General features: G+C 42.4%; 1 protein-coding gene across 1 annotated transcript in view; it reads left to right on the top strand.

Moving 5' to 3' along the window:
• Positions 1 to 24,102, top strand: part of LOC131102031 (syndecan-3-like) — a 45,136-nt gene that overhangs the window by 14,672 nt on the left and 6,362 nt on the right. Inside the window, exons 2-3 of the mRNA XM_058047496.1 lie at positions 19,489 to 19,579; positions 21,903 to 22,765. Coding sequence (XP_057903479.1) covers positions 19,489 to 19,579; positions 21,903 to 22,765 — 954 coding nt within the window. The remainder of the gene's footprint in view (positions 1 to 19,488; positions 19,580 to 21,902; positions 22,766 to 24,102) is intronic.

Here is a 24,102-nt window from a genome sequence, read left to right as displayed (position 1 = left end):
GTGGTTAGCGCCGGCCCGTAAAGAGCTTAGGACGGCTGAGACGGATTGAACCCGCGGAACAACCTGGACGGGATTACGCCGGAGCGCCGAGGCGGGAGCAAGATGCTATCATAACCCATACGTTATCCTGTCCGCGCGTTCGCTAGCTCGCTCACGCCGCCGCCGCCGTCGCTGTCGCCGGGAGCGACAAATTCATCAGCACCTGCCGGGAAAGTCATCTTTGTACGCTCCCCACTTCCTGTCCTCAGCTGAGTACTCTTGGATTCTTTAGTGGGCCTTCGGCATATCTGGGAAGAGGGAGGCCAAGTGGAAAGCATGCAGGAAGTCGTCCGTGCGCGTCGATACGGAAAATTGGAGATAACGCACCAGACATGTTGTCTTCAATATTTCCACTCTATGCTACCAAAATTACATTTTTTATTCTCATAAAATTGCTATTATTTCCTCTTTGGATTATGAACTTGAAAAAAATTTATATTTTGACTTTATTCTTTTTTTCCCTTTTTTTTCTTTTCAACTTTCTCATTAAATCTTACAAAATAGTAAATTAAAAATTAGTCTTCTTAAATGGTTCTTTCCCGTATTCCCATAATATACTTTTTTTACATAACCTAATTTTCCAAAAAATACATATTTTATTTTATTATAGTTTATAATATATAATATAATAATAATTATTATAATATTACCAAAAATCTAAAAATACAATTTTATTTACATTTTTGTCATATTACATACTATACAGTATGTAATATGACAAAAATGTATTTAAATAAACATTTATATATTTTAAATAAAATATTTTAATAACAATAAACATTTCTTTAGAAAAAATGATTTAAATTAAATTTTTATGACAAAAAATTTAATAATTTTTTATCATATTTTGTCAATTTTTTGTCATATTACATACTATATAGTATGTAATATATATTATACATACTATATATAATATATATACTATATATAATATATATATTATTACATACTATATAGTATGTAATATGACAGAAATGTATTTATTTTTCTAACAAATGTTTATTTAAAATTTTAAATTATTTTAAAATTATTTACATTTATTATTATTTTTAAAAATTTATTTTTTTAATTTAAATTTAAATAAAATTTTAATTTTATTTAGATTTTTGTCATATATGACAAATATTAAAATAAAATATTTACATAATTGTAATACACACCACATTACATAATGTATTACATATAATACAATTACAATATTCCATAGATAATATACAGTTTATTCTTGTAAAATTGCGATTTTTATGATTTCAATAATTTCTCTTAATTCTGAAATGATAGCTGTTTTTTTATTTCTGTTTTTTCCTGTCAGAATGAATGATTTATTCTCGGGATGTGTGATCATCATCATGACCGATATCGGGATAAAAATCTGATATTTTCCTGATCATGAAAAGCGATATTAAAAAAAAATGCTGTATACATCATATGTGTCCATTCCTCCACAGAAGATATGTCATGTTACACATATCCATATCAGAAATTGAAAGTTAGACAATATCGATTTTAGGTTTTCGTCAAAAAAGCCAATATGGGTTATCCCTACTTTATTCCCATACTTTTCCCAATCTAACTTTCCTGTCATTCATTCATTTTTTCCTTATAATGTCATGATGTCATTCTCATTAGAAACATATTTTTTTTGTTAAACAATTTTTACGTTATTCTTGGAAAATTACTGTCGATTTTTTACATGTTTTCTGCAGTTTTAATAAACAAGCGAGGAGCGGCGATGGGGCTCCTGAAGGGGCGGGGCTAGTGTTGACAGATCACGGTCGCCGCACAAACCAAAACATCCTGTAATTTGCGTGAAACGGTAATGTCATCATATCGACGAGGGCAGGCTGCCGGTCGGCGAGACCGCAACGAGGTCAGACGGTCTTTTTGGAGCCTCGACTTTCATTTCCACTTCTTCTTCTTCTTCTTCTTCCAGACTTCCTGTTTTCTCCTCCCGCGAAAGACTGTCGCATGACTGTCATTAGCTTAATTACACACGTGGTAATTACACACCGCCTTGTGATTCACGTTGATGCACGAGGCCTCAATGTGACTCTCATCAGTCCTCGCCGTCTATTTGCGTGCTCGTGTTCCATTTAGGGCTCAGAGTAAGCCATTGATTAGCCGCTCCTTCAGCTCTCTCGCCCCCCCACCACCCCCCCTTCCTAACGCACAAAGGCATCGTGGTCCGCGGGGGCGCATTTCTGAGCACCCTTTGAAAAGTTCCTTAGAAACGGGAGAAAAGTTGCAGCCACGGGCGCCACGGGCGCCACGCCCTCCTGCTGGCCCTGGCGGGGATGAGCCCATTGAGCCAGGATGCAATCTCACACACACACACACACAAACACACACACAAACACACACACACAGTCATTGACCCGCAAGCCAGCTAGCATACACGGCTAACTGCAGCATCAATACATACCGTGCCACTCCCTACGCCACTAAAACATAACGTCGACGATTTCAGTCGTGAAAACTCCAATTTTGTTCAACGTCTGAAAACTCAAGCGTACCAAACGCTAAACGCTTTCTCACAGGAAATCACGTAAAGCCAGCGAATCCACGGATATCGTGGGAAACTCCTACTTCGGGTACTTGAGCTTAGGAAGTCCAGGAAGTGGCCCTTTAACTGAGAGGTGATAGTCAACACGGACTACAATCATGGTGCCCTAAACACAACCAACTAACGCAAAACTTTTAGCAAACAAAAATACCACAAAAAACATTTTGAGAGCAAAAGTCGTAAATTTATGAGAAAAAAAGTCATAAACTTTAACTTTTTAACAATTTTTTTTCAATAATTTATAAGAAAAAAGTTGTAATATACTAGAAAAAAAGTGGTAAACTTATGATAAAATGAGTTTTAAATTTATGACAATAAAGTCATACATTTTTAAGAAAAAAAATTGTAAATTTAGAATAAAATTGTGGTAATATCGGAGAATAAAGTGTTAAATTAACGAGAGTAAAGTTATATATTTATCAGAATAAATTGATAATGTTGAATGAACAGCAGTTGAGCACAAACCGATTAGCATTTTAGCATAGAGCTGAAGTACGAATAGAAAAAAAAAAGTATTTTTTTAAAGTTGTAATAATATGAGAAACAAAACAAAATAAAGTTGTCATTTTTGGAAAACTGGTTTGGGGATAAAGTCAGAATTCCGACCTTTTATATTGCATGGAGACTGGATACGGATGCAGCAGAGCTCAGACCACATGACATGGTTGAGATCGAGTGGAAAAACTCTTCTTATTTGGTGTGGAAGTGGTCATTTTTTATTTAGTTATTATTTGTATTTATTTATTATTATTTTTTTTTGTCACTTTTTATGTTTTATTTTATGTAATTTTTGCTGTTGTTTTTGTCATTTTCCAAATATTTCCACTTTCTTTGTAATCTTTTAGAAAAAAATGTAATATTGCAATATTATGACTTTATTCCCATCATAATTATTCAAATTGAATTGAATTATTCAAAATGACAACTTTATATTGGTTATGTTTTGCTCATATTAGAATGTATTTTTTTCTTTAATATTTAAAATTTATTTTTCCTCCTAACGTTATTATTATTATAAGTAATGTCATAAATTTTTGATGTTTTTTTTAACTTATTCTTGTAAAAAAATATATATATTTTTTCCAAGAATAAGTTAAAAAAAACATCAAAAATTCAAAAAAAAAATAAAAAAAAAAAATATTTTTTTTTCCAATTTCTCAATTTTTTGGTTTTATTTTCCACTTTTCTCTTGTACATTTTTTTAATGACTTTTTCCCTGGACCGGTGGCCAGCCAATCACAAGGCTCATATAGCCAAACAATGAAGCTAACATGTTTTTGTAGTGTAGCTAACATGCTACCATGCTAACCACTTCTCCAGCATGCGGCCAGTAAGAATTAATATATGATGATCATATATGCGAGAAGGTACGTGTATCATTTTTCCTGCGTGGAGCCGTGGGAACGTCCCACCCAGAGACAATAAAGGTGGCAAATGTGCCATGCCGAGATGGAATCCACGTGCACGTGGAGATGCATGTTTCATAAGGTCATCTATAATGGAATACCTTCCATGCACGGAGGCCTGCTGGGTGTGGGGGGGGGGGGGGGGGGACACGGATCTGTCTATGGCACTCGTGAGGACAACAAGCAAATGGAGGAGGTTTTTATTTCTAAGTGTTGTGGCTTTGTGTAGTGTAACGTTAGATTCCCTGTGTGTGTGTGTGTGTGTGTGTTTAATCCTGCTGGATTGTCAGATTAGTGTAACAGCTGGCGAGTACAGATATATATCTTTTTGCCTCCACGGCTGTGTGTGACCCCCCCGCCCCCCCCCTCCCATCATAGCTCAATGTCCAGCCAATGGATGACTGGCTATGTCATCTACCGTGCTGTGTGTGTGTGTGTGTGTGTGTGAGGCCGTCTCGCAGCTTCAGTCCATTACACACTTCCTAGCCAGCTGATGTGTCACTAGACTTGTCATGTGACCCGGCCCCGCGGGGGTCCGTCGGCAGCTGTCTGCTCCGACATTGCGAGCTAACGAGCTAACGTCCGTGAAGGCGGAACAGCGCAAACGTTCCACTCACGTATACAGATGTGTAGCGAAGCCTGACCAAGGAAGGGTCGGATGTGTTTGGAGATGTGTAGCGAAGCCTGTTGGATGTGTTTTCAGATGTGTAGCAAAGCCTGACCAAGGAAGGGTTGGATGTGTTTTCAGATGTGTAGCGAAGCCTGACTAAGGAAGGGTCGGATGTGTTTTCAGATGTGTAGCGAAGCCTGACTAAGGAAGGGTCGGCTGTGTTTTCAGATGTGTAGCGAAGCCTTACTAAAGAAGGGTCAGCTGTGTTTTCAGATGTGTAGCGAAGCCTGTTGGATGCATTTTCAGATGTGTAGCGAAGCCTGACTAAGGAAGGGTCGGATGTGTTTTCAGATGCGTAGCGAAGCCTGACTAAGGAAGGGTCTGATGTGTGTTTTCAGATGTGTAGCGAAGCCTGACTAAGGAAGGGTCTGATGTGTGTTTTCAAATGTGTAGCGAAGCCTGACTAAGGAGGGTTGGCTGTGTTTTCAGACGTGTAGCGAAGCCTGACTAAGGAAGGGTCGGCTGTGTTTTCAGATGTGTAGCGAAGCCTGTTGGATGTGTTTTCAGATGTGTAGCGAAGCCTGACTTAGGAAGGTCGGATGTGTTTTCAGATGTGTAGCGAAGCCTGACTAAGGAAGGGTCTGATGTGTGTTTTCAAATGTGTAGCGAAGCCTGACTAAGGAAGGGTCAGCTGTGTTTTCAGATGTGTAGCGAAGCCTGTTGGATGTGTTTTCAGATGTGTAGCGAAGCCTGACTAAGGAAGGGTCAGCTGTGTTTTCAGATGTGTAGCGAAGCCTGTTGGATGTGTTTTCAGATGTGTAGCGAAGCCTGACTTAGGAAGGTCGGATGTGTTTTCAGATGTGTAGCAAAGCCTGACTAAGGAAGGGTCGGATGTGTTTTCAAATGTGTAGCGAAGCCTGACCAAGGAAGGGTCAGATGTGTGTTTTCAGATGTGTAGCGAAGCCTGACTAAGGAAGGGTCGGCTGTGTTTTCAGATGTGTAGTGAAGCCTACGGGGGTCTTTGTATGATGCCATGAAAATGTACGAGCAAGCATTTGAACACATCTTTCAAAAGTGGAGCAAACAAATGAGTGAGATGTATTTTCAGATGTGTAGCGAAGCCCAGGGAAGCTATTTTTTTCCCCTCATCATGGCACCGTGAAAAGCTTCAAAAGGGCGGCGTTTGAGAACGACTCCAAAGTGGAGCAGACGAATGAGGGGCGTGTATTTTTAAGATGTGTAGCGAAGCCTGGGGAAGACATGTTTTTGATGAGCGTTTCCTCTCCAAAGTGGACTTAGATGCGTTTTCAGATGCGTAGCGAAGCCTGAGAATTCCATTTTCCCCATCACTCCATCACAAAAAGACACACCCTCAAACACGAGCCTTTTTAGCATGTTTTTTTTTCTCAACAGCGGCGCAAAAAAGCAAGTTAGATGTACTTTAAGATGTGTAGCGAAGCCTGTGTAAGGCAGTTTTTTTCCCCTTCATGATGCCATGAAAAGCCCCAACTTCAAAAGGCGTGTGTGAGCGACCCTTCTCTCCACCGTAGAACTACTAAGCTAACGCTTCAGACGGGAATCTTTGGCGAGACAAACCTCAAACAGGAAGTGTCCACATGAAAAAATCATTGCAATAATTCCATGCAGCGCTCGCCATAAACGCAGCTGGCGGCACGACGCAGGTGTCTATTTATGATCCTCCACTCTCCGTGTCAAAAGGGCTAGCCGTGCATGCTAAGCAGCTGCTAGCCGAGCCAGGTTTCCCAACAAAAGCTGGAGAGCAAACGCAGGAAGGCGCTGACAGCCGCGAGGAGACGTCGCTGGGAATAAGAAGCTGTCACGTTGTGATTGAACAAGCAGCAGGTGTCTGTCAAATGTTTACCAGGTTTACCAGGAATAAAATAGCAGCTTTGCAGCACGACTTCCTGACGGCTGAAAAGAACGTTTGATGTTTTTACACTGGAACCTGTCCACCGTGGTTTTGCTTGATGTTCCACCGACGAGGATTCCTTATCATACATGGAATATGTTGGCAGTTGGAGAATAGGAAAGCTGGTTACCACCTTGGAAATATGCCTAACATTATTACAACCTTCTAGACCAGTGATTTATTATTATTATAATTATTATATAATGACAAATATTATGTCTTTGTCAAGTGTCTGTGGTGTAAAGACTGGCAGAGCAATGGAATATTCGTCCATATGACAACACGTAGCTTAGTTAGTTGTGTGCCGCAAGATTTTTACATTTTTTATATGTGAAAAAATGTGCCTTGGCTCAAAAAAGGTTGAAAAACACTCCTCTAGACAGGAAATAGCACCCCTATAGTCACCTCTACACTCCTATTACTCACTACAGTGGACACAATGTGACGAAATAGGACATACAAGATATACTATATAGACTCACACTTGTTAGCATTGTGAAAGTTCCTTTATTTACAGTTTTAAACATTATTAGAGCCCTCCAGACAGGAAATAGCACCCCTATAGTCACCTCTACACTCCTATTACTCACTATAGTGGACACAATGAGACAAAATAGGACATACAAGATATATATACGTAGACTCACAATTGTTAGCATTGGGAGAGTTCATTTCGCTACAGTTGTCAACATTATTAGAGCCCTCCAGACAGGAAATAACACCCCTATAGTCACCTCTACACGCCTATTATTCACTATAGTGGACTCACACTTGTTACCATTGGGAGAGTTCCTTTCTTTACAGTTTTCAACATTCGTAGAGCCCTCTAGACAGGAAATAACACCCCTATAGTCATCTCTACACTCATATAACTCACTATAGTGGACACAATGAGACAAAATAGGACATACAAGATATATATACGTAGACTCACAATTGTTAGCATTGGGAGAGTTCCTTTCGCTACAGTTGTCAACATTATTAGAGCCTTCTAGACAGGAAATAACACCCCTATAGTCACCCCTACACTCCTATTAGTCACTATAGTGGTCACAATGCGACAAAATAGGACATACAAGATATATATACGTAGACTCACACTTGTTAGCATTGGGAGAGTTCCTTTTTTTACAGTTTTCAACATTGTTAGAGCCCTCTAGACAGGAAATAACACCCCTATAGTCACCCTTTCACTCATATTACTCAGTATAGTGGACACAATGAGACGAAATAGGACATACAAGATATGGGGAGAGTTCCTTTCTTTACAGTTTTCAACATTATTAGAGCCCTCTAGACAGGAAATAACACCCCTATAGTCACCCCTACACTCCTATTAGTCACTATAGTGGACACAATGAGACAAAATAGGACATAGAAGATATATATACGTAGACTCACACTTGTTAGCATTGGGAGAGTTCCTTTCTTTACAGTTGTCAACATTATTAGAGCCCTCCAGACAGGAAATAACACCCCTATATGCACCTCTACACTCTTACACAACATATAAAATAGTTAAAAAGCTATTTAAAATATGACATTGAAGACATAAATAAGACAAACTCACACATGTTAGCATTGGGAAAGTTTGATTAAAGCCCTCGAGACACGGAATAACACCCCTATAGTCAGTCACCCATACACTCCCATTACTCAATATAGACATAAGAAGAGAAAATATAGACTCAAATGTTAGCATTGGGGGTTTGTTATTATTACTATTAGAGCCCTCTAGACTCAAAATAACATCCCTATAGTCACCTTTACAATACTATAGTCGACATAATAATGAAAATAGGACAGCTAAGATTGTGTTATGGATTATTGTAGCTGTTGTGAGATCATTCCACGCTGCAATAAAAGCCTTTTGTTCAGGCCAGACAAGTCTGGTGCTTGTGTGTCTTCACCCAGCCGCTGATGTTGTCGTGGACGTTAGCGTGTTCCAGCCTGACTCGGTTTCCCCGCAGCGTAAATGAGGCAGATTGGAACCTCCAGCTGGTTTCCGGAGTGGTGATCATCCCCCCCCCCCCTTTGGTGCACCTGCTCGCCGCCACCGTGGCGGGACGTCACGTATGTATGTGGTGGGCGCTCGTCACTTTGGGGGAATTGGACAGTGTGTCGGCGTTAAGAGCGGGCGCTACACACGGGGCTGCGTTTGATTGACGGATAAATAATGTCTCATTCGTTTCCTGGCGCTGTAGCTTGTTTACGTTCATTGGAAGCCTCCGGCGTGAAGAGCTGGAAAACAAACACGCAACGTTGAGTCTCAAGCGCTAACACTTCCTCTCCCCTTGTAGTGTGAGAAGTATATATTTACATATTCCGTATATGAATATTCCTTCTTCTGCTCGGGACCTCTGGAAACGTGCGGTATTTTTTAAGAGCGCTAATGAGTGTAAAACTGCACAGCGGGTTTCCTGGAGCAAACACACTCTGGTGAACCCCCGCCGCCTCCGTTCCTGCACCCCCCCCCCCCACTCCAGCTCGTACGCGTTCCTCGTTGCTTGGCGCTCACACCTGGATGGATGATGGTGGAGATGATCCATTTGAGGACACGCATATGGAGTTGGAGAACAAGCTCATTTGTGGCTTCCGCTGTGCTAACAACTGCTATGCATTTCAATGCAGGTGGAAACTATTATTAACTTAACCCCATTATGGTAATGCTAATGCTAATGCTAATGGTTTAATTTCATTTGAACATGCATCAGATTCCAATTGAGTGCATCCCATAATCAGTTCCCAGTTCCACATGTCCGAAAGGAGTAGGAAGAAGCAAAGCTTATTAAATCCTACCCCTCCATCTGGTACTTTTACAATCAGTAACTGTTACATTTGTTCACTTCCTGCTTTCCATAATACAGTTTAAGTTTTTTTTTTTTTAATAATGCACCTCATACCGAAGTACAAGGTGATATGACCATACAATGACATACCGGGTACCATAGTAACCATCGATATAGTGATATACGTATATAGCACTTCATGTCCAAAATCAGTAACTGTTACATTTGTTCACTTCCTGCTTTCCAAATAAAAATTGAGATTTTTTTTCATAATTTTTTATTTTCATTTTTTCATTTTTTTCATTTTTTCACTTTGTTTTATTTTTTATTTTTTTGTCATTTTTGCTGTTGTTTTTGTCATTTTCCAAAGATTTCCATTTTCTTGGTAATCTTTTAGAAAAAAAATTGTAATATTGCAACTTTAGACTCATAATTTTATGACTTTATTCCCATCATAATTAGACTTCTTCAAAATGACAACTTTATATTGGTTACTTTAAAAATGTATTTTTTTTCTTAAATATTTTTTTTTCTTCCTAGAATTATTATTATTATTATAAGTAATCTCATAAATTTGTGATATTTTTCTTTACATGTAAAAAAAATTTATATATATATTTTTTTTAATTTCTGTTGTTTTTTGTTTTTATTTTCCCTCTTTTCTCTTGTATATTTTTTAATGACATTTCCTCATATTATTTTGACTTTTTCTTTATTCTGCAACCGAATTTTCCAGAAATCTTTATTTTATTATGATAGTTTCTTACAATGTTAAACATTTTTAAAAATTATTTTTCCTTTAAAAGTCTTTAAAACTTAAAAAAAAAATCTCATTTAATTTTATTGTGTATTATAGACGGAAGAAAGGTGAAATAAAAAACTAATACTGATATTAATAATTTGCCGTGTGACAAAGCTGAGTTGCATTCAAATGCATAGACCTTGTTAGCATGTCTGCATGTGTTGCTTTTCAAAATAAGAGTCAAAGTTGCATCTTTTCATTTTCATTCAGTATTCAGGACCTCACTGGGAAACCCTTGGACACCCCTGGACCAAATGTCCTGTCTAGGTGTGTGTGTGTGTGTGTGTGTGTGTGTGTGTGTTGCAGCAAGGCTATCTGTGCTAATCTCTGCTGAAGGTGGCAGGTGTCTTAACGAGGCCATCACCTGCTAACCTACTCACACACACTCACACACACACACACACACACACCCTGGCCGCCGTCCAAGCCGCCTGGCTAGTTAGCAGGTCGGAGTGAGATGGAGCGTATAAAAGCCAAAGATGGAGGGAGAGTGGAGGTCATCGCTGATTGGCTCGGGGATTTACTGCAGGAGGAGGTAGAGGAGGAGGAGGAGGAAGGGCACGGAGCGGCACCGTCGGCTGTTGTGTCACCCCTCTGGTTCCTCTTAGAGGCTCCGCCCCCGTATACCTGAACGCCTCCGTCTGCCGTGTAGAAGAGCCGACGCAGCAGCTGGCGTGAATCAGCAGCCGCTTTACGAGGCGTGGGCACGTAGCAAATATGCTAGCTCAACTTCAACCTGCGGAGCGACGCCCAGGCCTCGCAATATGAGGAACGGTACACAACGTGTTGTTACACTAATGTGTTTTGGGGCGTTTATGAGGTCCATCACCTCAAACACTGGCTCCTTCCTCAGGCTTCGCTACACATCCTAAAACACGACACATACCACCTCAGACGCCTCCAAGCCAGATAGTGAAACAGTTACTACGGTAACCGCTCACCTGCTCACCACAATGTTTCACTTCATCGCTGCTGTCCTTCCTTTAGCCTGGGTGGGGGCGGGGCCATCCCTCCACCTCTTAAAGCAACAGCGCCACATACGGATATAAAAAGGCCACCCAGTGGACCTCGCTGTGACCTCGCTGTTCTTAATTGTATTTAAACCCCCCCACCCCCCTTGAGTCTGTCCCTCCATTTAGCGATGAGGCTCACAGATGGTGCGGCTATTCAAATGTAGCCCCCCCCCCCACCCCCACTTTTAGAGATGCCACCACTGTCTGGAACACTCTCATTACATGTTGCACATAAAAAAAAAACACAATTAGACATTTTTCCTTTGCTGTGTGTGTGTGTGTGTGTGTGTGTGTGTGTGTGTGTGTGTGTGTGTTCAAATCATTCATGGTGGGGGTGGCCATAACTGAATTGTGTGTGTAGGGGACAGGAATAAGGCAAAAAAAAAAAAAGAGTAACACAACTCGGCCTGTCAAATTAAATTTTTTTAAAGAAAAATCAATTGTCTGGAAAATTAGTGGAATAAAGTAATCATATTATGAAATAATAGTAAAAGAAAGATTTATTTTCAATAAAGAAAGTAGAAATTTTTGGACAATTAAAGAAAAAATACAATTGTCTGGAAAATTAGGGCATAATTATGGGAATAAAGTCATAATGTTATGAAATAATAGTAAAAGAAAGATTTATTTTCAATAAAGAAAATAGAAATATTTGGAAAATTAAATTAAAAAATACAATTGTCTGGAAAATTAGTGGATAATTATGGGAATAAAGTCATAATGTTATGAAATAATAGTAAAAGAAAGATTTATTTTCAATAAAGAAAATATAAATATTTGGAAAATTAAATTAAAAAATACAATTGCCTGGAAAATTAGGGGATAATTATGGGAATAAAGTCATAATATTATGAAATAATAGTAAAAGAAAGATGTATTTTCAATAAAGAAAGTAGAAATATTCGGAAAATTAAAGAAAAAATACAATTATCTGGAAAATTATGGGATAATTATGGGAATAAAGTCATAATATTATGAAATAATAGTAAAAAAGATTTATTTTCAATAAAGAAAGTAGAAATATTTGAAAAATTAAAGAAAAAATACAATTGTCTGGAAAATTAGGAAATAATTATGGGAATAAAGTCATCATATTATGAAATAATAGTTAAAGAAAGATTTATTTTCAATAATGAAAGTAGAAATATTTAGAAAATTAAAGAAAAACAGCAAAAATGGGGAAAAGTGGTGAAGTCGATATTAATAAACGCTCTTTTCATCCATATGGCAAAACTGAGATGCATGTTATTTTTTTGCATATTGCAAAAACATCTATATGGCAGATCCAACTTTAGGTATTTCCCATGACGTCCGTTGTTAGCTAGCTCATATTTACTCATTTTCTCATGTTATCATGTACAGAAAAGGTAAAGAAATATGTGTTCATGTTTGTGGTTAGTCCTTGAATGCACCACCGTTATGGGTTGCGAGATGCAGAAAAAAGAACATGGGGGGGGGGGGTTACTGGCTAAATACTGGATAGCGGCTAAGTTGGCAGCACCGATCCCTCCTGCTACGTGTTCCTGCCAGAGCAGGTGGATATGAGGTGTTAAGAAGCAGAGTTACACAGACAGTTTGGTGACAGTGAAGGTTACATTTATTAATATTTCATAAGGTACAGTTACTGTGTACTGTATGTGTACTACTGTGTACTGTATGTGTACTGTACCTGCGTACCTTGTGTTCGCTTCTATCCTGCTGCGTTGTGGTCTTTGTCGATCTGCCTTTGTGCTCTCTCTCTCTCTCTCTCTCTCTCTCTCTCTCTCTCTCTCTCTCTCTCTCTGAATGAGCGAGGATGAGTCACAAATCAGATCCGGTTGGGTTTCTAACGTGCTGCAACCGAGGTGTCCCGCCGCTTTGTGTAAAATGAGACGGGGGGGGCGTCACGGGTGGCGCGGAGGCCGGCATGTGTCGCTCCGTCAGCCTGGTATCACATTTCCAACCTTCCCAGAGGACACACCTGTGCGTCACTGTAGCGTAGCACCCTGCTGCTAGCACGTCTGTTAGCATAAACGACGGGACCGTACCATTTTTGTGGAAACGGCGGGGGGAACGGCTGGATTGTGGTTTTTGAAATTGAAAAAAATTATTTTGTTATTGTATTTTTTGTATTTTTTTATTGCCTAAAAAGTGTAATTTAAGGCAATGTACTGTAATGATGGCGTGCACTACTAGGCTGCAACCAGCGGAGGCGCTGTTTCACACCTCCAGACAGTCTTACTGTGCTCATTCATGGCAACAGGAGTTAAGAACATTTTTTTTAATATCAAGTCGGTATTATTTCATACCTGTTAACCCTTCCTGTTTTGATTGTATTTTATAGCAGCTCGTCTTCTGGTCCGTTGTGGAACAGGAAGTGGATCAGGAAGTAAAGTTGACCTTCAAATTAAAAGAAGCCCTCCGGTAAAATAACATGCTTGTGAAACATTTTCTTGTGGCGGGTGGAAATTCCGGCTCATTTTCCCAAGTTTTCCAGACCCCCCCCCCCCCCCACACACACACACACACACTTCCATATGCAAAATGCAAATACTGTGTTTATAGCACACTACCACTACCAGCTGTACCTAATATTTTGATGACCTTAAGGGAGCAAAATCGAGGGCAGCAGAGATGATTCGGAAGACCCCCCCCCCTCCCCTCCCACCCCCAAACCACCGCCCCCCCCCCCTTCCACCCCGCCACTTTACCTCCCTTTCAGTTATCGCTGTGGGAGAGCCGACGGCGTCTCGTTGCGGCCGGTTAGCTATGCGGCGCAGGCTGTTTATAGCTCAGCAAAACGCAGCGCTGCTGCTGGTCCCAGTTACCCCCCCCCCCTTCCCCCCCCCCATCACATCACGTAACACATACACACACACGCATGCCACAATCAAAACCTGTGATTATAGTCACTGCAGCACACACACACACACACACACACACACACTGTAATTAGATGCAGTGACGCACTGCTGTGTGGCACACTGCACGCTCACCACAGTATCAGCTCATAAATCCTACATGCTTGAACACACCACGCTACTTTTGGAACGTCTGGGCTTCTTGTGCCTATCTTTGGGCGGCACCGCCCTTTAGGGTCCGTTTCTTTCAGGACCTTAAGGACCCCATTGGTTAGAACCATTATCAGGATTTCACGATACTGATACCGATTCTGATAATTCAAGAGTGAAATAGACCGATACCGATACCAATATCGGGATCCCATCGGTGAAGTGTAAATATACAGTAAACCTCGGATATATCGGATTCAATTGTTCCCACTGGTTTTGTCCGATATAAGCGAAATCCGTTATATGCGTATACCGGAAAATGTCCGTTTTCCGCATATATGGGATTTATATCCGGTATATGCGTAAATGGGATTTTATCCGTTATAAAAAGGCACTTCCTTGACTATGTTTCCAATGTACCTGGACGCGCAGGCAACGCTGCAAACGCTGCAAATGACGTCGTATAGCGGCCTGTCACGATTCGGCGCATCGGAGCGCCACGATGCGGCCATCCGATATATGCCAGGGAAATTTCATGGAAATGCATTGGAACGGGACTGGAGATTTTGTCCGAAATAGGCGAAATCCGTTATAAAAAATCCGATATATGCAATGAATTTTTATTGGAAATGCATTACAGAAAAATCGGTTCTTTTTTATCTGTCCGTTGTGAGCCAATTTCCGATATATCCGAGTCCGATATATCCGAGGTTTACTGTACTACTGTTTTAAAGATGTATCGGCCGATGTGGATACAGTCCCTTTACCCTGATATCGGTCGATACGTACTTAGAACTCATCGTTACGAAAAATGCTCCATGTTGTGTTCTAGTTATACCAAATGCACCACAAAAAAAATCAGCCACCTGAAAACGCCACACCGCTACAACCCGTTTGAACAGTGCAAGACCTCCATGGCGTCACACCGGCTGCTCGGAGCATGCGCCCAAATACAGTACACCTTGCTGGGCCACACCAGGAAGCAGGACATTGTTAGTATTAGTTGTTGTTTTTTTTAAATGATACAGTATTATGCAACTCTGGGCTAACGTCTACATACAAAGCTACTGTACACCCCCGCTAATACGTGCTTCAACGTCTTAGCTAGTTTCACCGCCATTTTGTGGCCATCAGCAAACTTCTGGCGTAGTTCTGACTCCACATTTAACCTCTCTTCTTGGCAGGATGAGTGCAAATCTGCCATTTTTTTTCTTTCAATCTTAGTGTTCCTTTGGATGTTCCCATTGTTCCGAGTATTCCTCCACGCAATCTGTGCCGTGGAATCGTTACGTGCCGCCAAAAGCGGCGCCACCAAGCCGCACGCAGTCCTTCGTCGTCACTAAGGAGAAGTTAATCAGGTTGGGTCTTTTAAAGACATTCTGGAACTTTATGTTAAAATGTATAAGGATGGCAAAATCCAGCATAATAATGTTCAACTCCTGCACCGGATGCTTGTTTTCTTTTTACACTTGCATGATCGTTTACTTCCTGTAAAAAGATAGGTTCAAATAAATCCCCTACATAGGAATATGATGACACCGGTTTGCACGCCATTGGACATTTAGACCAATCCATACATCTCTTAGGCCTTTTAGTGTATCCACTTGCATACAGTGTGTATGCATGTCCGTGTGGCACCACAAATCCCACCGACATCCCACCTTTTAGCGTTTTTCTGGGGACATTTTGACCGCTCCGTACAAAGAAAACGTTCCAATGACCTCCTTTCACCTCGTCGCACCCTGTGTGTCTCGGTCCTCTCTTTGTGTCGCACCCCTCTTGACGTCCCACCTTGATTGTGGGACCATATGTTGTGTACATTGTGTGTGTATATATATGTGTGTGTGTGTGTTTACATGCTGCACATTTAAACACAGTCTGAATCCAAGTCTGAAAATAGACAAACGGGAGACTCTCAGCCGCCGTATGGCCTGGATTTAGATGAGTGCTAACTGTGTGTGTGGGGGGGGGGCGTGAAAAAAAAGGGGGCCCCCCAGGGGGTGACTTCTGGACCTGCCTAAAGGGGCCTAGGAGGGAGGGAGGGGGGTGGGATGTGTGTGTTTATTTGAGTGTGTGTTTTGAAAGTCACGCTGAGTCTAGATAAGCAAGATGAAAGGAAAGTGGGGCGAGGATTGGGACACTGTTGGGGGAGGGGGGGGCACATATATGTGGAAATGGGCGGTGGGGCGAGTTGATGTTTTTTTAGGTTGTTTTTATGACGTTACATAACACCTTTTGCAAGGCGTTATAAAGCTCTGGTGTGTGTGTATGTGTGTGTATGTGTGTGTCTGGTTGGTTCCCCCCACCGACCCCCCCAAAAAGATGGGATTCTTTACAAAAGGCAAAGGTTGCCCATAGCAACTGCCTTCATTGTGAAACCCATGGATGGCACACACACACACACACACACACACACACACACACACACACACACACAGGCACACCTCTTCCCACCAACTCATGGGCAACTCAAGGTGCACACAGCCTCTCAGACCGGGGAGTGGGGGTGGCGGGGTGGGGGGGGGGGGGTTGTGATGGACCGGCGGCGCTCAGGTTTCCAGATTCCATTATGACTTTATTGGCTTTTAAAGGCATCGTGTTTCCTGCGTCTGGAGCCGGAGTAGGAGGAGCTTCTGTTTCATGCTTTGCACAATTAGCATCACACTAGCTAACACACTAGCCCCCCCCCATCAGCACCATGGCTACACCCCCCAGGAAGGGATTTAGATTTTCCAGGGAGATAAAGTGGTGCCATTGGGCGCTTTTCCAGCACCTGCAGGAAAGCTCAGCCCTTCTTTTGGTGGGGGTGGGGGGGGGGGGGCTTTTCCTTGTCTATTTGGCAGCGGAACATTGCACCAATTAGTGTATATGGAGCTCCACAACAGATACATTGTGCATAGAGGCCATCTTAAGTGACAGTTCTGCAACGGATCACAAAAAAAGCGCTTTCATTAATCCTTGCCCACACCCTGTCTAAATCATTAACAATAATGCGCTTTTCCACTTTATGAGCTAATAATTGTTTACTGCAGGCTCTACCTATAATAATAATAAAATAATAATGCTACTCTACATTTATAAAGTATAATTTGAACATTTTTAACAGTAATGGTCCTATTAGTTCAATCAAAGCTATTATGATCATTTTTGCCCCTTTGTATTGAGCTATGGACTTCTGTTCCGCCTTTAGGCACGCCCACTCCGCTGTGATTGGTCCTACTCATCGTGACACGCCCACATAAGGAAGTCCCAAACAATTCTCTGAAAACTAGCATTCAGAGCCATCCCAAACTTCTTTCAAGGCTCACTTCCAAATGTACAAACCTCATTATGTGAAACTTTGGCATGATTTAACACCAGAATACAACATTATAACTATTTTTATAGGTCAGAAAAGGGGAAAACGCGTCATAGGTTATAGCTATGGACTTCCGTCCCGCCTTTAAGCACGCCCACTCCGCTGTGATTGGTTCCACTCGTCTTGACACGCCCACATAAGGAAGTACCAAACAATTCTCTGAAAGCTAGCATTCAGAGCCATTCCAAACTTCTTTCAAGGCTCACTTCCAAATGTACAAACCTCATTATGTGAAACTTTGGCATGATTTAACACCAGAATACAACATTATAACTATTTTTATAGGTCAGAAAAGGGGAAAACGCGTCATAGGTTATAGCTATAGACTTCTGTCCCGCCTTTAAGCACGCCCACTCCGCTGTGATTGGTCTCACTTATCTTGACACGCCCACATAAGGAAGTCCCAAACAATTCTCTGAAAGCTAGCATTCAGAGCCATCCCAAACTTCTTTCAAGGCTCACTTCCAAATGTACAAACCTCATTATGAGAAACTTTGGCTTGATTTAACACCAGAATACAACATTAAAACTATTTTTATAGATCAGAAAAGGGGAAAACGCGTCTTAGGTCCCCTTGAAGGATTCTGTCGAACGTGGAATCCAGTGTAGTCATGACTGGAGTGCAATACTTGGCCGCAACCAGAGGAGATGCTGTTGAGTTAATTTGTGACGTCAGCTATTCATTATTTCATGTTGAATGTTGAATGGTACAAACAGTGTTGTGCAAAATAAGTTAAAATAATTATTAAATACATATTTGAAATACAATAATCAACACATATTATTTGAGATATTATATTATATTTAATATTTTTCAATAATAATGTTAAAAAAATAACAATTCCTTCTGAGGTTCTTTTGTACATTATTTCCATCCATCCAGTTTGTATATGGCTTGTCCACACGAGGGTGGCAGGTATGCTGGAGCCTATCCCAGCTGTCACAGCCAATGGCAGTAGTTTCATTATCATGTCCTACATTTCTGATAAATGATCCTATTTTTAAATAGTTAAATACCAAATACCATACATTATACGTATAGCTGGTATTGCTGAAGTGGGAACATGGCCGACATGTGGGGGCGGGGGGGGGGGTCACGGGAAAGAACTTGATGAATGAAGACGAGTCAAGCTGAGCGTAGACGACCCCCGACGCTGAGGGACGAACCTTGAACCGTCACAGACTAAATCTCTGGGCTTGACACCCCCCCCCCTCCCGTCCCCAGGGGGGGCGGGGACTGTTATGTGAAGTAGATTAAGGGGGAATGATTAGTTGTGTGGACGCCGGGGATGGTGAAGGACAGGCAGCCATCATAAAAAAAAACAATAAACAGCCTAGCATGGCATGTTAGCATTAGCACTGTGGCAGTCCAAATTCATGTTTTTAGCTTTAGCGCCATTAGCTCGTTTTCTCGTGTTATAATGCACAGAAAAAGGAATATATGTTCATGTTTCATGTAAGGATCGGGAATGATGAATAGCAATTTATCTGTTGCGGTCCAAATGAATTAGTGGTGGGCCTCCAGTATAAATGAATGAATGTATGGGAAGTTAAGCTATCCGAATAAACTTGTGTTATTATTATATTGCTTTAGCTTCAGGCCCCAGGGCCACACTTTGGACATGGTTAGGAAAATTGTTGGGAAATAAAGCAGCACAAGTTTTCGTACATTTCATTGAAAAAAATCAAGCGGGGGGGGGGGGGGGCACGACAAATTTGCAAATACCCCCCGAGTTCAAAAGGTAACGTCGTCTCCTCCCTGACTGAGCTTCACTTGTTTCCGACTAAACGGAAGCTCCTCTCTCTCTCTCTTTTTCTTAAGCACTTTGATGTCCCGGCGCCAAAATCCCGCCGTTAGATCATCTCATTAGCCACGCGTCTCCTTGGCGGCCTCCTGGAGAGCCAGATGTGGCGTCCGCCATGATGCTTCCTCTGCGGAAACCTTTGTCCGCCGTGAAGATGACCTTCTCTTGTATGTTCTCTCGCAGGGACAGACATGGTCGCCTGTCGATGACGAGGGCTCGACGGGAGACGACTTCTACGATGACGAGGACCTCTACTCGGGATCCGGATCTGGATGTAAGTGTGTGTGTGTGTGTGCGTTTCTTAAAAAGCCAACAGCTGCTGGCTTTCAATCTGTTGACCCCAAAGACCTCAGCCCCCACTCCATTGCCAAGCACTCTTCACACACACACACACACACACACACACACACACACACACACACACACACACACACGCTCAGTGTAAACACGCTACTCGTCGCATCAATCAAGTTGCCATGAAGATTTATGGAAAACACCCGCAAACACAAAAACACGCCCTCGCAAACAAGGAGCCCGACCCCCTCCTCAAAGATCTTATTTACTGTAATCAGATTAGAGTCCACACAGATTAGAGCATCACACGCACGCAGGGCGCTCCTACCTAGCTAGCGTTTGTGTGGCGTGCCTAGCAATTAGCCGCTTAGCCCAGATCACATGGCCGTAATTGGGCCTGATGTTCTCGTCGTGCTGTCGCCATCTTGGTTAAAGCCCCCACCACACTGAACAACATGCCGGAATGAAAAAGTTGTAATAAATTTGGCTCCTTTTTGGCGGTATGATGTGGTGAGAATGGGCCAATTGGGCGTCAATGGTGACGTTTCAGTGGGCGGGTTTGGTTTCATGACCTCTGCACCGTCCACGCCGACGGGGACTGGTGGGCTTACCCTGGCTCCTTTTTTCCTTGGCATATGAAATCATGTGACAAAGGCAACACGTCATAGGGACGTTTCAGCAGCAGCTGGCTGCATTTGTTATATATATATATATATATATATATATATATATATATATATATATATATAGAGAGAGAGATATATATAATATAATAATATATAATAATATATTATAATATAATATATATGTGGGTGTGTCAAGATGAGTGGGACCAATAATGTATAGCCAACATCACAAATTAACTCAACAGCACCTCCTCTGGTTGCGGCCAAGTACTGCACTCCAGTCATGACAACACTGGATTCCATAATATAATAATATATAACATAATATAATAATATATAATAATATATAATAATATAATATATATTTGGGTGTGTCAAGATGAGTGGGACCAATAATGTATAGCCAACATCACAAATTAACTCAACAGCACCTCCTCTGGTTGCGGCCAAGTATTGCACTCCAGTCATGACAACACTGGATTCCATAATATAATAATATATAACATAATAATATATAATAATATATAATAATATATAATAATATATAATAATATATAATAATATATAATAATATATAATCATATATAATCATATATAATCATATATAATAATATATAATAATATAATATATATGTGGGTGTGTCAAGATGATTGGGACCAATAATGCATAGCCAACATCACAAATTAACTCAACAGCACCTCCTCTGGTTGCGGCCAAGTATTGCACTCCAGTCATGACAACACTGGATTCCACGTTCCATGACAGAATTTTTAATAATATATATATATAATATCAGAATATTTGTAATGATAGGCGGCACGGCGGTCGAGTGGTTAGCGCGCAGACCTCACAGCTAGGAGACCCGAGTTCGATTCCACCCTCAGCTACTTCTTTGTGGAGTTTGCATGTTCTCCCCGTGCATGCGTGGGTTTTCTCCGGGTACTCCGGTTTCCTCCCACATTCCAAAAACATGCTAGGTTAATTAGCCACTCCAAATTGTCCATAGGTATGAATGTGAGTGTGAATGGTTGTTTGTCTATATGTGCCCTGGGATTGGCTGGCCACCAGTCCAGGGTGTACCCCGCCTCTCGCCCCAAGACAGCTGGGATAGGCGATAGAAAATGAATGAATGAATATTTGGAATACTGTAAGAATATTCCGAATGCAGTCCAAATACCTTTCCGATGTTGTTTGATATTTTTAGCATTCCCAAACATTCAGGCCGGTTATACAAGAATCGGAATACACTTCAAATATCCAGGAATAATCCACAAATTTTCATTCCACTTTTTTCCCAACTTTGCTAAGAATTAGAAATAGAAACACACGTGACAACCCCCCCCATCCACCCCCCCCCCCCCCCCCCCCCCCCCCCCCCCCCCCGGTGAAGATAATTACAGCGAGCAGCCGAAGCGCCGCCGTGCAGTCCAAAACAGCCGTGTGGAAAATTGTTTGGCCTCATACGGCGATACGGATCTGTGCGAAGGCGGCGTCTGGTTTTCAGCGGGCTCCATTGTTGGCGTCCATATTGTAATATCCTCTCCCGCTCCTTCACGCCGCGGCGATCCCGCGTTCAATTTGCTCGTCTTTCAAGCGCGTAGCATGAAAGGTGGCGTGATGGAAGGAGAAAATGAAGCTTCACCTGTTGAGCTTTTCCTTTCAAATCTTCTCCGCAGTTCCTGAGATCAGCATGAGGCCCACGGCAGGGGGCGTGTCCTTCACCACGGAGGAGCCCGTCCCCTTGTCCACCACGCAGGCCACCAGCCCCGCCCCCTCTGCCGCACCCGCGGCCGAGCCCAGCCCCGACCCCGACCCGGACCCCACGTCCGCCGCCCTCATCACCACCGTTGCAACCCCCGCCACGTCCGCCGCCGCCGCCACCTCCGCCGCTACCACCGCCGCGCTCCTGCCTACCGAGACAGACGGCGAGAGTGGTGCCTTCTGGGAGAAGGAGCTGGAGCTGGAGAAGGAGCGGGAGAAGCAGCTGGAGCGGGAACGGGAGCGGGAACGCGAGAGGGAGCGGGTCCGGGAGATGGAGCGGGAACGCGAGAGGGAGCGTGAGAGAGAGCGGGAGCGGGAACGAGAACGTGAGCGCGAGAGGCAACGAGAGCGGGAACGAGAGCGAGAGCTGGAGCGGATACGGGCCGCCGCCGCCGCCACCGCCCAAACCACCGCCGCGCCGAGATCCTCACCCGCACTTCCTGCTGTGACGACATTCCCGGAGGAGAGTGCGGCGCCCTCTGCTGGCACGGATGACCTGAGCTCCACCCAAGAAGAAGAAGAGGATGTCTACCTGTCGCCTGAACCCACGTCCCGTTACCCCGATGTGGAAGCCACCACAGAGGAGGACACGCCCATCACTACCGCCGAGCCCACGCCGGAGCCCACGACCGCCCCGCCCACCACCACCACCCTCGCCACCACCAGCACCACCACCAAGACCAGGTTCCCCTTCAGGCCCCGCGTTCCTGTGACGACCACTCGCAGGCCACCGCCGCAGAAAAGCACCCGCCCACCGCAGACGACGACGACGACACAGGTGAACGCACAGACATCATTCTCATGCGTACTCGTACCTTATCATGCATACTCATGTGGTCTCATGCGGAATCATACACTATAATGCGGACTCATGCTAATATGTTCTCATGCCTAATCATACATGATCATACATACTCATGCAATCTCATGCTTACTCGTATGTTCTCATGCGTAATCATACATTATCATGCATACTCTTGCGGTCTCATGCATACTCAAATGTTCTCATGCCTAATCATACATGATCGTGCATACTCATGCGGTCTCATGCGTAATCATACACTATCTTGCAGTCTCATATGTTCTCATGTGGTCTCATGTGTACTCCAATGTTCTCATACATGATCATACATGATCATGCATACTCATGCGGTCTCATGCGTAATCATACACTATCTTGCAGTCTTATATATGTTCTCATGCGGTCTCATGCTAACTCATATGTTCTCATGCCTAATTATACATTATCATGCATACTCATGCGGTCTCATGCGTACTCAAATGTTCTCATGCCTGATCATACATGATCATGCATACTCATGCGGTCTCATGCGGTCTCATGCGTAATCATACACTATCTTGCAGTCTTATATATGTTCTCATGCGGTCTCATGCTAACTCATATGTTCTCATGCCTAATTATACCTTATCATGCATACTCATGCGGTCTCATGCGTACTCAAATGTTCTCATGCCTGATCATACATTATCATGCATACTCATGCGGTCTCATGCGTACTCAAATGTTCTCATGCCTGATCATACATTATCATGCATACTCATGTGGTCTCATGTGGTCTCATGCGGTCTCATGCGTAATCATACACTATCTTGCAGTCTTATATGTTCTCATGCGGTCTCATGCTAACTCATATGTTCTCATGCCTAATTATACATTATCATGCATACTCATGCGGTCTCATGCGTACTCAAATGTTCTCATGCCTAATCATACATTATCATGCATACTCATGCTTACTCATATGTTCTCATGTGTAATCATACATTATCATGCATACTCATGCGTACATCAAATGTTCTCATGCCTGATCATACATGATCATGCATACTCATGCGGTCTCATGCGGTCTCATGCGTAATCATACACTATCTTGCAGTCTTATATGTTCTCATGCGGTCTCATGCGTACTCAAATGTTCTCATGCCTAATCATACATGATCATGCGGTCTCATGGGGTCTCATGCGGTCTCATGCGTAATCATACACTATCTTATATGTTCTCATGCTAACTCATATGTTCTCATGCCTAATTATACATTATCATGCATACTCGTGCGCTCTCGTGCTGAACCATTTGTTCTCATGCTCACTCA

Source organism: Doryrhamphus excisus, chromosome 14 (assembly GCF_030265055.1).
Source record: "Doryrhamphus excisus isolate RoL2022-K1 chromosome 14, RoL_Dexc_1.0, whole genome shotgun sequence".
Lineage (NCBI taxonomy): Eukaryota > Metazoa > Chordata > Actinopteri > Syngnathiformes > Syngnathidae > Doryrhamphus > Doryrhamphus excisus.
This window is presented reverse-complemented; position numbering and strand designations above follow the sequence as displayed.